Source organism: Saccoglossus kowalevskii, chromosome 7 (assembly GCF_978046115.1).
Source record: "Saccoglossus kowalevskii chromosome 7, keSacKowa6.1, whole genome shotgun sequence".
In the NCBI taxonomy this organism is placed as follows: domain Eukaryota; kingdom Metazoa; phylum Hemichordata; class Enteropneusta; family Harrimaniidae; genus Saccoglossus; species Saccoglossus kowalevskii.
Window position 1 is genome coordinate 17,784,326 of NC_140647.1, and position 15,672 is coordinate 17,799,997.

At 34.2% G+C, this 15,672-nt stretch overlaps 1 protein-coding gene across 1 annotated transcript; it reads right to left on the reverse strand.

The window, feature by feature from the left end:
• Positions 1-352: 352 nt before the first annotated feature.
• Positions 353-15,656, reverse strand: LOC100370247 (tubulin gamma-1 chain). Its single transcript, XM_002732766.4, has 10 exons — positions 15,470-15,656; positions 10,484-10,596; positions 7,765-7,932; positions 6,818-6,966; positions 6,161-6,374; positions 5,566-5,715; positions 4,403-4,564; positions 3,601-3,675; positions 2,648-2,734; positions 353-1,056 (listed from the first exon to the last, which is right to left on the reverse strand). Exons 1-10 carry the CDS (start codon positions 15,516-15,518, stop codon positions 859-861), a joined length of 1,365 nt encoding a protein of 454 aa, XP_002732812.1. The 5' UTR covers positions 15,519-15,656; the 3' UTR covers positions 353-858.
• Positions 15,657-15,672: the final 16 nt, after the last annotated feature.

Genomic DNA, 15,672 nt, shown 5'->3' on the forward strand with positions numbered 1-15,672 from the left:
GATTTTTAGCACAAAAATGGCCACCATTCAGCTATTTTGAAGTGCATATGTGTAAAGTTTGAATGTAATCGGTCCAGGCATGTCTAAGATACATAAAGGTCCAAACGGGGATTAATAACTGCTGGGCATCCATATCGGAGGAAATGAGTGACTTTTCTCATATCAAATGATTTGGTTTAAGCTAATCTTTCAGATGAGAATATTACCATTACTTAATCAAATGTGTAGCACATTATGCTTGTAAATAAATTCACTTTTGTTGAATCTCATTACAACGCTTATGTCCATTGTCTATCCTGTTTTTACGCATAACCTCGCATTGAAAAGAAAATTTCAGTAAGCAGAATAAATATCCAATATTTACATATTTTATTGAAAAGGCAGTAGTACATCATAAACTGATTACAAGCTTCATCCATATTAGAAGCCACACCCAGTCTTTCTGAGCAAGCTTGAACCAAAATTTAATCGTTTCTTTTATGCGTAGAAGCCACATCGCCTCTGTTGCATTGTACCATTTTAAAAGAAGTCGCAGCTTCTAATACAGATTTTACAGTAATATCTAAACTGAATGGTTTCACAGGATTAAATATACCACTCTACACAAGAATGTCAACTTCAGGAAAATATGTAAAGGTACATTTATATTGCAGTATAAAAGAAATGAACATGCGACTTTAAGAGTAACATTTGATAAATCAAACATCCATGTGTAAACTGAAAGAAGTACAGAAGATACTTCGAATAAAAGTGATATTTACATGCAAGTTGAAGAAATTTTATAACATCTGTATATCTCGTCTGATGAAAAGAAAGGCGACACAAACAATATAATAATTGAGTAGGTATCGGGTTTGATTATTCTGGCGGCTGGCCCCAAGAGATGTAATCGGGTTTAGTGGCCGCAACATATTCATCAATCAACTGTTGTACCACTTCACGAGAATCATCCAACTCATCTAGATTATCTTTAAATATGGCTTCTTTACGAAATCCATCCAAGAAAGCCTCGCGTTTCCGCAGCTTGTCATACTGTTTGCAAGTCCTATCAAATAACTGGTAAATATATGGCAATGATTAGTAATCATTTTATATAAATAACTATAAATAACTTGAAGTTAACTTTTGTCATTTCATGTTTGATGCGTACACTTATGAAATTCTTTACTTTAGCTGCAATTAATTTTCACTGAAAAGATATTGGCTGTTATGTATGCAAGTTAATTTTCAATGAGCTGAATGTAAAATATAGAAAAAATGGTATTTTCACTGAATTTTATTTTTGCTGAATCCTTTCAGTGAAAATAAAGTACTGTAGAATACTTTATTTTAGCTGGATATAATTTTCGCTGAAATGGCATTTTGGTTGTTTTGTATGGAATTTTGATAAGTTTAATATAAAATATGGGAAAAAAGGGTATATTCGCTGGATTTTATTTTCACTGAATCATTCCTTTAGTGAAAATTAATTCCAAGCGAAAAGAAAGTATTTCACAGCACTTTACAGTACATTGATCACATCGAGGGCAATGAATTCAATGCATTTGTGTATTAAACACAGAACTGAGGTACACACAAATACACAAGAGGATAGCCATGTGGCTGTATTGTTTATTTCAATAGAATGACAAGTTGCTGTACAGATGCAACACTAACCAGTAATTACTATCAATGAATATATTACAAGTAGTGGTTATAATGACATTTCTGTGAAAATTCCAGGGTTTATAGACCGTAACAAATCTGTGTTGCCAGCTTTGTCTGCGAACATAATGCAGAACGCAGAGGTCAATAAATTCTGATTCTAAAGCTAAAGTTGTCCTCAAAGATCAGTAAATATTATAGATATGTTTGTCTACTTTTAAAATAGTATAAGCAGATGTGAGGCCAGGATGTTTTTTAACACATTTTTTAAACATCTTATGTTTTTAGCTTGTTGTGGAAGTGCTGTTTCACATGCAAATGTGAATGCAACTTTAACCTAGAATATATTATATAAATATGCCATACTTTCCTTTAATTTCAAAAACTCCCATCATAACTCTTAGTCAATATTTTTGTCCTGACATGTATGGAAACTATCGTACACTGGCTGCTGTTAAATTTTCATTATAAACAAGCAGCCTCTCAGGTGAGATAGCTCTGCTGTTAGCAATGCACATTTCAATTAAAGAACTGAAAAATCTGCGAGAGGGCCACCTGCATAGTACATGTACAAGAGCAATCAGACTTGCTGTTTTTAACAAGAATTTGAAAACCTCACTTTTCACCAAAAATGAGAATTGAGGATATCATCACGAAATGAACAAATCTGCACAAGGTCTACCTGTAGTACCTATATGTATAATATCAAAACAATTGGACTTGTGGTTTTCAACAAAAAGTTGAATGTATCACTTTTTAACAGAAATGACAAAAATATTAATCAAAATTAGAGAACTAAATATATCATAACAAAAAGAACAAATCGAAGAGAGAAGTCTGCCCAAGGAAAATATACACTGAGTATAAAAGCAATAAGACTTGTAGTTCTCAAGAAGCAGTCAAAAACGTAAAAAGTTGACACAAACAACCAAGTATGACAATCACTCATAAGATAAGCTTCGCTTGACAACATTGACAGCGGAGCTAAAATAATTGTACTTACAGAAGATATACTTGTATGGTTTGCCAACATTAGCCCACTGACTCTATGTGAAGTCTGTACATAGGGTGATTTCCTTGACAATGCAACCTACAATAAAAGGTAATATTGCTGAATTCAATCAATTATATATATGACGATGGAATAGATTAAATATTACCTTATCATACTGTATTGTGAGTATGAATAATATAGTGGAGTCTGTGACAGTACATACAGAAGTGAGGATTATGAACAAGATGCAAAATAATGCAAACCGATTTTAAATCCACAAGACATATTTCATGAATTTTACTGTTATATGTGGCCAAATTTTGTACTGGTGAATATTATTACACAAAGTGTCAGTGACTTTCATCAAATTTTGTCTTCACGAGTGACATAAAATCCTGAAATGGCAAAAATTTCCAGTTTACTTGTTCACAGTAAACATTGGTATGAATAAAGAAATAGAAATGAATCAGTTGAATGTATTTTTGATATTTAAAGCAGAATTAAAGGTTTATTTATTTATTTTATTTATTTATTTATTTGTCACAACTCTTTTACATCAGAGGCTCACTAACAAGTAAATAGAAGCTGCAATAAAATTACTGGGAAAAAACAAATACTATATAAATGGAAAAAGAAACAGACAATTTAAAACTTAAAGGAAATACAATAAATGAATTTTTTAAACTTTAAGTAAAAACAGGAAATGAATCTAATCTACATAATCATTTCTATAATTCATGGCATCAATAAGACATCTTTTCACACCTCTATCAATTTCTTTACATATCTCATAATCATAATCCTAGTTTGGAATACAAGCAAGTCAGAATAGAAAATTCTATTTGTACAAGGATTTATTTTATTTTATCAACTATTTTTTTTAGTTAACAATGTTTTAAAAAATTAGCATATCAGTTACATAACCAATTAGGTAGTCTATAGTTAACTTGTAGTGTTCTTACCTGAATACTAGCAGGTCCCCATGGAATAAAATTTGCCAGCTTCCTTTCTCTTATTCTCTGTAGACTTTTATGAACCTGGAAGAATATTTTAAGTATGTCAACTATAGAGGGCGCTTATCTTCTGATAGCAGTTATGAAGATGTTTACAAACAAATTTTCATACGATTTTTAATAAAACATTTTTAATTTATCTCAAACAAATTTCAGTTTGCGGTCATAACATAATGGTGACAAAATTAAGAATCTTGTCTAGTTATGTCTACTGTAAAATACTTTATTTTCGCTTGGAGCTAATTTTCGCTATTTCTGCTGAAGGAATGATTCAGTGAAAATAAAATCAATTGAATATACCTTTTTTCCTACATTTTATATTCAACTTGTCAAAAATCAGTCAAAATAAGTTCTATACAACACCGAAAATGTCGTTCCAGCGAAAATTAGTTCCAGCTAAAATAAAGAATTTTACAGTATTTCAAATCAGAACTGAAATCTAATTGCCCGTAAATAATCAAGATAACAGGAAAAATTTGATTTAGAAACATTTTTCCATGGTTTGATGTATGATTTTGTGTAATAGTTCATTATTATCAGAACAATAGTTGACAACAATTTGAGAATTTATTAGAAGAAAAGAACCAACATTATAGTCACTTTCCCCACATATTTATAAAGATCTATCGCAAATGATGTCATGTGATCACAAACTGGCATCGAGGGTTAACATTTCTGTAACAATAAATAACATAAACATGGGAAACAGCTATTTGAAATTGAGTAGTGAAGATAGTGACAAAGAGCATACCTGGGTTGGATCCACTTCGCCCTGGATAATATTAAGTATAGATATATAGCAATGGTTGGCTTGTAAACTCCTTTGTCTATCTCTAGTTGACACCATAGTATTCTTAGGTTGTAGCAATCTCCTCATAACATCAAGTACTGTTGTTTTTCGTATTGTGGTTACCTATGAGTAAAACATAGCTGAAATGGTCAAATCTCTTCAGGTTATTATTGATAGCAAATGAACAAGACAATACATGGAAGTCATTTTAAAATTCTATTCATTACAGTTCTGTTTTAAGTCGCCTTATTGGACAAAGCTAGGACAATATGTTAATTGCTAAAATTTCACAAGACTTGCAGTTTCGTAAGGTGACTATTTTCCATTCACTGCGAGAATCGCGCATTATGCGTGAAATTGAACATAAAAACAGGACAAACAAAGGTCATAGCGTCGTAGTGGTGTCAAACATCGCATGGGATTCAACAAACGCAAAAATATTTGGGGGGGGGGATTTCCATGCTTAATAATTTGCTGTACACATTTGATGATAGGCAATTTCGATTAAGTGAGGGTATTCAAAAGCAATATTCCTTTGTCGAAGATCGGCCGGTCGATGTGAGCTACGAAATAAAGAAATTCAATTTCAAATCGTTCGTCTCTAATGCATCTCGCGAGATCTTGTAGTTGAACGGAAAATCACCTATTGCGTAGCAGTCATCATTTCACAGCAACTTTCACCTCCCCCCTCACAAATGCCTTTAAATAACCAAATTACAAATTCTTGCAGTACTCAAGACAGGACAGATGAATTAGTCATAGATCAGTGCAAGAGTCTACAGCTTCATAACCAGCCGATAGTATCACTAGTAGTATCTGAGTAAAATGAAATGATCCAGACACAACCAATACACCAACTTGGCCTACACATGCATGCAAAGATCCATTTAAATGGAGCAATGCAGCAAATATGCAACATATGCATTGCCTTATAAGTGGCCTTGTAAGATATAATCCCGCCACCAAGTGGGTTAAGGCAATATCTTGTTTTTTTTTCAGGCAAATGATCTCTTGTCAACATAGTTGCCTTACTTGAACCATCTCTTACAATGTTTGCATATTACCACAGAATACTAGGTTGTACTAACAATAACTAACTGCCATTACAAACGTGTGTACATTACCTTCTGATCAGTGACAAGTGGTGTGTATCCAGTCATAAGGAAATGTAATCTTGGTGTTGGAATTAAAGAAGCTATCAAGCCAATCAAATCATTATTCATATAACCTGGATATCTCAACGTTGCTGTGCTCACAGACATAATGGTGGAGACCTACAAGGCAATAAAAACATTATTCATATAACCTGGATATCTCAACGTTGCTGTGCTCACAGACATAATGGTGGAGACCTACAAGGCGATAAAAACACTGATGTTGTATTGTATATTAGCAATTGATTGCATATAACATTTTTTTTTTTGTATTTATAAACTTTTATTGGAGTTTGCACTGAAATTAACATCTTACGTACCTGGTTTGTACATTACAAATTGCAATTAATCTACATATTGTAAAGTGGACTGGGTAACATTTTTCAAAAAATTTCCCCATTTTTTATTATGAGAAGTCAACCTATTCCGTCAAACAGCAATGAAGTACTCTATCTCCAGGAAATATTTTACAAATCTTTTGTATGCCATGAATTCTGGCTTTTGGATTCTATGTCTACATGAATCTGTATATAACATTTACTTCCACTAAATTGCTGATACATACCATTTGGTTGATTTGTGAAAAATCTGGATTCTGTGCATGCATTCTTTCAGTTGCTATCCGATTGAGTGCTGTGTTGTCCAAAACTACCACACAATCAGCATTCTGAGTCAATCTCTTCAAGGTCAACAGCGAGTTATAAGGTTGAACGACGACATCACTAATTTCATCCTGGTTTGGAAATACGGAATATGTTTGGATCAACTTCTTTGGGAATCTGATGAAAACAAAAAAACAGAGAAATGTTAAAGCAAAACACTAGAGAATAAAGAAATAAGCAACAACAGCTACAATTGCCATATTACAGTTCACCAGATTAACCATCCACTTACAATCAATACAATGCAAATATGATTACGAAAGGTTTCGCTATTTACAGAATTCAAGATCTGTTTTAGAAGCAAGCAGATATTTCATGTATATCTGATATAAAATATTAATATGTTCAAAATAATTAATAACAATAAGTGGGAAAAATCAGACAGGGACCTTTTCAAGACATCCGAGTGAATCTTAAATTTGGTTACTGCCAAAAAATGTCATGTCATAAAGCTGCTCAGTTGTGACAAGATAACTGTTGTAATAACATACATGTACTAGTATAAATGTTACATCATGAATATCACAGGGAACGAGAGGAAGTGGAGTATGTTTATTTACCTGTCATTTAGACGTTCCAGTAGATATGATCCCATACCAGAACCAGTACCACCAGCAATAGAATGACATAGCACAAAACCTTCTAAGCTATCACTACCATCAGCCTCTCTGTCAATAATATCAAACATCTCCTCATAGAGGGTCTCGCCCTGTAATTAATATAGTGTGACAGTGAGTTTGAATGAACAACACAGGTACTGACTAACCCAGACCAAGAATCAGCTGAATATTGAAATCATGCATACCAGAAAATCGAATTTGTTTTACACAGAATCAACAAAGTGCTAGTTGTTGCACTGCATCATATTGATATGGGACTCATAGCAACATATTCAACGCGTGTAAAATATAGATGCGCTATTTTGCGGGCTGCGAGTTGCAGGCTTCAAGGTTTTACTGAAAATATAATAAATAAAATTAATTAGGCTAATCGGCACCACGGAACATACAAAAAATTAATTAGTAAAATTAATTAATCCCAAATAAAACTACCACGCTGGAAATGCTGGGCTAAATTGTACCGGTCCTATGTGGAGTACATGAAGTGCACCGTCAATGTAACAAATTTACCACTACATTTGCATGCAGGAGGTAACTACCACACTGTTTATAGTTTGTTCGAAGAGGCTAAAAATATGTCTGAATTTAGGCCAGTTAGGGTTAGGGTAATGGTATGAATAAAACTAATAAACTACTAGAGGCTTATTTGTGAAGCTTAATGTGAAGCCCGCAACCCGCAGCTTGAAGCCCGCAACCCGCAGCTTGAAGTCCGCAACCCACAGCCCACAAATTAATTATTTTGTGTAAAATACAATGATTTTGTGAAACTCTAACATGCACGGCATGACAACTGTTAGTATTTTTAAAATATTACTTATTTTGACCATAGTAACATCTATCATTTTACATAAGTGATAGAGCAAATTTGGTAACTGTGACAAGCTCACCTGCGAGTATCCAGTAGCCCAGTTATTACCAGCACCACCTCCATTTTTTGAAAGATAGATATTTTCTGGATTGTAAAGGTTAGCGTATGGGGAATTTAATATGCCGTGGATAACACGTGGCTCTAAGTCCAATAGTACAGCTCTTGGGATGTAGTGTTCATCATCAGCCTAGATACAAAATTAATGTAAACTAAGTTATTATTGTACACTGCATACGATTAGAATCACACCACAAATTACTTTTGTATTTAGTTTACTGCCCTCTACAGGCCTCTACAAGTTTTATGTAAATCTAAAAATACTGTAAAACGAAAAATTATTTGAGCAGTTTTATTTTCGTGTGGTACACAGAGGTGGCTCTGTGCTAAAATTAAAATGCATGCAAAGTTTGAATGTTATGCTAGTAACACAAGACTAGTGAATGAAAATGTTATGTATTCATCTGAATTCTGGTTTTAAAAAGTGGACATTTAGAACAACAGCAGTATTCATGTGACTGTCAATTTGTTCCACATATTCGGAAAGTGGCTTCAGTCGATCTGTAATGCCAGCAAGTTGGTAGCCCTGTGTACACAATTCCCAGTGATTTTCAATGGATTGCACGACTTCATCTAACCATTTAGCATGAAGTGGTTTGAATCCGAAAGACGAAGATTAACTTTGACATCAGAAATATCAGTTCCTTCAAAGTACCGTCAGTGTATCACGATTAAAAGTTAGATTTCAGTGAGTCATTGAAAGGCTTGTCAACGGCAAGATTAATGGGTTGTAGCTGATTGGTACAACAGGCCGGAACAAACGCAGTGGCGATGTTGTCGTGTAGTTATTTCAAAAAATCTTCACATTGATAAATCTTCAAATAATGCCAGGGCTTTTTGTTTTTCGGGTAACCCCACCTTCTGGCGTGTCGACGTCACATACGAAATGATAACAGTGTCTAAATACTTGGCATAATGGCTGTCGCATTGAGTGTAAAACTGCAGTAATAGCGATAATCAATGTGTGTTGGATAGTGGAAGTGTAACACTCATTTTTAATGGGTGAATTAGTAACTTACATTAAAGCGGAGGGGTCGTCACCTGCGCATGCACAGGAATCGGGTCCCAAGCAACGATAACAATGCATGCTAAAAATGCAAAGGCTCATGGATAGACACGTGTTTGTAAACAAAGACACACTATGGCTGCTTGCGCAGGTGACACCTCCCCTGCTTTAAATAATAAATGCTCTTTGTTCTTGTATGTTAGGATTCCGTTTTAAATTTATTGACAAACATGTATAAATGAAAGGTCAAAGTTGAAATAATTAGTCTGCAAGAAGAACACAAATAATAAAATACGTGAATAAGACGAAATTTGCTTTCACACACAAATTTCAGAGCGTGAAAATTTCTCGTCCTACAGTATTTTTCAAGTAAGGAAATTGAAGTTTCTGAACACGGAAAATAACAAGCAGCCTGAAGGCTGAGAAAGCTCCACTGTTAGCAATGCACATTACAATTGAGAACTGAAGATATCATTAGAAAATGAACAATATGTATAGTATCAAAGCAATCAGACTTTTGATTTGTAACTGTCGCATACGACTTGTTTACCACTTCCGTGTGACTGAGAATGTTCTAGAACCGTACTGTGTCTGGGTGGAATTTTTAGAAACTGGTAATGGAACATTCTAGAAATTTGCAGTAAGTTCCAGACTCATTATGCATGCTGATGTAATGGTCTATTTATAGACAGTGTGGGTATATATAGGGGAGTTGTTCAACACTGAGATCAGATCGGAGATCTCGTTGAATTGTGGTGGAGTTTAAGTATCTAGTTATTGGAGGTTTGGAGTTTTACCGAGTTATTGTACTTGATGTTTGCAGAGTATAATAATACCAGTACCAGTTGAAACCTCATCTGTTGACTCCGTGTTCGTATGTTATCATCGCCGCCAGGGAAGTCTTTATGTTACTGTTGCCATTTTGGTATTTGAACCATCACACCTGTACTATACCAATTACGGTAATATTACGTTGTGTGACAGTAACAAGTCGAAAATATCACTTTTTACCAAAAATGACAAGAAATACTTATCAAAATTAGAGAATTGAAGATATCATCATGAAATGAACAAATCTGAGAAAGGTCTACATGTAGTACCTATATATGTAATATCAAAGCAATCTGACTTTCGGTTTTTAACAAGTCAAAAATATCACTTTTTACCAAAAATTACAAAAATATTCACCAAAATTAGAGAATTGAAGATATCATCACGAAATGAACAAATCTGAGAAAGATGCACATATAGTACCTATATATGTAATATCAAAGTAATTGAACTTGTGTTTTTTTACAAGAAGTCGAAAATATCACTTTTTACCAAAAATGACAAAAATATTCACTAAAAATCGAGAATTTGAGATTTTAACATGAAATGAACAAATCTGAGGAAAAACCATCCAAGGTACATGCATATCAAATTTGAAAACATTCTGACTTGCGGTTTCAAAGAAGAAGTTGAAATTGTAAAGTTGACGACGATGGACAATCAGTATGAACAGCTTTGCTGTGTCAACAAAGTTGACAGCGGAGCTAAAAATAGGGTACCGATACAACTTTTTAAACTGTTTTTTTAAATTAAACTTTCAATTTTTGTTAACAAAATTCTGTTGGATATGATGGTTCATACTATTATACAGAACATTTTGCATATAAACTATGATTACACTTACCTGATAAAAGAAGACATCCTTCCGGTCAGTACCATCAGTGGCAAAATCTTCTAAAATTCCTTCCGGACTGATTCCATGCTCAGCACAAAGCTGCTTCCAGAATTCCATACCAACTAATGATATTGCAACATAATAAGAAATCACTTTGTATCAGTCATGGTTACACTTTTTTGGGGGGCTCTTTCACTGTAAATTCACTTTAACCAGTTTGTAACAAAAGATGCATGCAATATTATTATTTCCTTGTCAAGTCATCAGTGTTGTAACTACATTTTGTATCATTTTTAAAGGAGTTTCCCTTTTAAACTTGAAGTGAACAAGGATTTTGTGAAAAAAATAAATTGCTTTGTTAGTGTCGAGAAAAAATGAAAATTCACATGTGTCTGCATATTGTAAAACAATTAATAAAAAAGTAAATATAAATATTTCCATATATGATTGTTTTTTCCTTTTTTTTTGGTTACTGGCATTTCCATGTATACAGTGCCGCAAGAAAGAATGGAACAGCAATATTTCAGAAGGTTTTGCTCATGATATAGCTGTAATGCTCACAATACAGACATTGCTTTTTGTGACAACAGAAAACAATTTCTCTTACAGCAATATTGCTGTTCCATTCTTTTTTGCAGCCACAGTATACATGAAAATTCCAGTAAACAAAAACAAAACAACCATTTCTACTCCTTTTTACTGTCACTGCCATATTGTTCCGAGCAGCAAAATTCCCAACTAAGTTGCTGATTGGTTTGTTATGCATATCTCAAGATTGTTACAAACTGGTTTAGTTCAAACCACTTTTACGAAGATGTACCATTTGGCTCATTTAAAATTGTTATGACCTGCACCAGACACATATTAATTCTGTAGTGACATTTCAAACTGCGAGTCAGTGTGTCAGTATACACATTTTGTTTGGATAACTTTACCATTTATCATATATAAATTTATATGATTGAATGGGCAGAGCTCCAGAAGGAGTACCTACACTTTATGCAATTTTTTTAAAATTATGCTAATTTATTCATGACGTAGCAGTTTCTGTGCTCATGAATATTCATTAATTTGTGGCTCAATACATTTTAAAAGGGGCGATATATTATTTTTGGGGGAAGAGTTAGAAAGGGGGATTAGCAATCCTTAGGGGGTCAATACAAAAGAAGGGACCCATTTGGAGAGCAGCCATGCTCCTCGTGTCTGTTGTTGCACGTGACCTACAGCTGTCAACTGTGTTCGTTCTTCGACTGTGTTCGTTCTTCGACGACTTCGGCTGGCTTCCACGTGGGGTAGTATTCTTGTGTTCTGTTTTCCTGACTTGAGTTTTTGAATCCGCTGTTTATGTTTTTAACGTCTTTCGTAGGAGTGTCCAATCCGTGATTCGAACTTGCGATCTTTTAGTTCCCAGCGCACTGTCTTGTCCACTGTACCACGAGTGTCTTCACACAGGAGTTAGGATTTAAGTCCTATTCATAGGAGCACTGTCTTCACTAGCATTCAAAAATCTAACTAAACATACTGGATTCGAACCAGCGATCGCTCACATTGCTGTCATAGTACAAATCAACTGAGCTATGTGGGTGGTCATGCAAATTAAATAATTTGTTGTCATATTTAGCTTTATTGCCAAATGGTGTTTGCGAGAAAAAGATGGGCAGGCAAGGGAATTGAACCCAGGTCCTCCTGATCACTATGTAGAGAACTGACCCACAAGACCACAATGGATTAACTGGATGTGTTTGCATTTGATAAGACTATATAGTGTGTATATATATAGAAATACAACATATTTCTATTATTGAGTTACAATTGTCCAAAAAATTGCCAATTTTGTGTTTTTACTTGTGTAAACTACGTGCATGCCATAACCCGTTAGTGTACATCTTGCCAATTGGGTGTTTGCCATTTGCGTTGCCCATACCTGACCCAACCCTAACCCTAATGTCAAGACACGTTCCTGTTAATAATTCCGTTGCCCATACCTGACCCAACCCTAACCCTAATGCCAAGACACTTCCTGTTTATAATTGCTCAATAATGATACTCTGTTGTGCACTGTCTGCGGGTAAGTTGCATTGATGTCAACTGATTAAACAAGTCGCGTTTAAGTAATTTCCACTATTAACAAGTGGTTAAATTGTGACAATAAATGTGTGGACAAATATTTGAGATTAATTTTGGTGTAGACAACTCTCGTTTAATTATTTTACACCATTACAAGTTGTTAAATTGAGAGAATAAATGTCTCAACAAATATTAAATACTTAGTTTGATGTAAACAACTCACGTTTGATTAATTCCCACAATTACAGGTTGTTAAATTGAAAGAATAAATGTGCGGACAAATATTTTAGACTTATTTTGGTGTAGACAGCTCTCGTTTAATTATTTTACACAATTCCAAGTTGTTAAATTGAGAGAATAAATGTATGGACAAATATTTTAGACTTATTTTGGTGTAGACAGCTCTCGTTTAATTATTTTACACCATTACAAGTTGTTAAATTGAGAGAATAAGTGTGCGGACAAATATTTTAGACTTATTTTGGTGTAGACAGCTCTCATTTGATTAATTCCCACAATTACAAGTTGTTAAATTGAGAGAATAATTGTACGGACAAATATTTTAGACTTATTTTCGTGTAGACAGCTATCGTTTAATTATTTTACACCATTACAAGTTGTTAAATTGAGAGAATAAATGTGCGGACAAATATTTTAGACTTATTTTGGTGTAGACAACTCTAGTTTAATTATTTTACACCATTACAAGTTGTTAACGTGAGAGAATAAATGTATGGACAAATATTTTAGACTTATTTTGGTGTAGACAGCTCTCGTTTAATTATTTTACACCATTACAAGTTGTTAAATTGAGAGAATAAATGTGCGGACAAATATTTTAGACTTATTTTGGTGTAGACAACTCTCGTTTAATTATTTTACACCATTACAAGTTGTTAAATTGAGAGAATAAATGTGCGGACAAATATTTTAGACTTATTTTGGTGTAGACAACTCTCGTTTAATTATTTTACACCATTACAAGTTGTTAACGTGAGAGAATAAATGTATGGACAAATATTTTAGACTTATTTTGGTGTAGACAGCTCTCGTTTAATTATTTTACACCATTACAAGTTGTTAAATTAAGAGAATAAATGTGCGGACAAATATTTTAGACTTATTTTGGTGTAGACAGCTCTCGTTTAATTATTTTACACCATTACAAGTTGTTAAATTGAGAGAATAAATGTGCGGACAAATATTTTAGACTTATTTTGGTGTAGACAACTCTCGTTTAATTATTTTACACCATTACAAGTTGTTAAATTGAGAGAATAAATGTATGGACAAGTATTTGAAACTTATTTTGGTGTAGACAACTCTCATTTGATTAATTCCAACAATTACAAGTTCTTAAATTGACAGAATGAATGTATGGACAAATATTGACCATTATATTTGTGAGTAAATACCTGTTGTTTAATTAATTTCCACCTCTACAAGGTTGAGAGAATAAATGTGTCGACAAATATTTGATACTTATTTAGGTGTAAGAACTCGTGTTTGACCAACTTCCACCATTGCAAGTTGTTAAAATAATGAAATAAATATACTGGTATCATTGGATATTTGATTTAATTGTGAAACTTTCTAACAAAATGTTAACTGCTGGCTTCGAACCCTCAATCAACAATTCCGCAGACACGGTATAAATTCCACAACACCACAGAAGATATTCGTCTGTTGCCTGAATTGTTTTCGTAATATAGGGAACGCCATCGACACTTTAACAAAACTTACCTTGACTTGGGTCTTGCTCATCTCATGTCACAATCTGGAAACTGTTGAACAAATTGCGCGTCGTCCAGTTTAAGACGTTAGTTATTTTATTATTTATTCATTCAGTTTTGTATGGTGGAGTTTTGTGAGGTTTCTTATTTTTTTGCGACGTTCTTTGTTTACTTGTTTACGGTTTGAAAGATTTCAGTTTATTTGATTTACGTTTTTACGGTAGCTCTGAGCGGGACTCGAACCCACTGTCTTTTCAAGCTGATTTTGTTTTATTTTGATGGCACGCTTGTGTACCACGCCACGACGTTGGTCGTTAAGTGGTGTTCATTTTTCTAACTACTCCAGTGTTCCGATGAGTTGAACGGAAAAGCCAAAACGATTGCTGGTTTCTGATTGCTTCGGTTCTGGTGAGTGTGTATCTAGTGTGATTCGAACCCATGTCGTTTGTATTGGGCGTTTTTTTATTTTCCATGTTAGCTACGCCGTAATATGCAACCACTTCCCCGTTTTATTGTGATTTTGAGTGTTTAATGATGTCTTCCTCACCCGTCACGCCATGACCCAGTTTCAACCACACGGCCATTTTGCAACACAGTTCGTGACCCTCGGCGTCACCCGACTGACTATATGAGCGTTCTGTTCAACTGTTAAGCTAGGATTTATTACCGTTATTATCATTATATTGTCACGTGATTTGTTTTACCTTATGTGTAATGTCTTAAGTATCTTTATTGTAATTTGTATATACCAATTCGTATATACCGAGGAAACGACCCCGATTGAAGGTCATGTATTTTATGACGTCACCAATTCGTGTGTAGGTACTGCTTCTAGATCTGTGCCATTGAATGAAATAAATTGAACGACAATCGAATCATGATTTTTATTTAACGACGTCTTCTGTTGAGGATGGTTTGACCCAAGTTGTTTTGCAACTTCCGCATCAGCGCCATCACACAAGATGTGGAAACTTTTTTTAGCATGAAATATTCCATTCACAATTTTTTTTAGATCAGAATCATTTTACCAACTTGTACATGCGCTGTTTTGAATAACGTTTCACAGTCCATGTGCATTAACACTAATGTAAATGTCTTGTCATTACACGCAACAACATGCCCCCTTTTAAAAAAATTGCCCTCACTTCAAAGACGAGAACGATTAGGCGATTTGGGTAAAATAGTGGCAACTTACTCTGGTTGCCGCATTGTCCCAGTTGAAGAGTTATTATTTCACGAGGCATTCTGATGATGTATAGCAGTTCTTGTTTCAGTGGATAGCTCGTAATAACAGGACGGTTCCCTGTGATAGATAATATTGATCAATTCCGAGAGGATACCATTCCCAACACTTGCAAATGGCGGTAAAGTTTTGAAAAGATACATGCGCAATGCGAC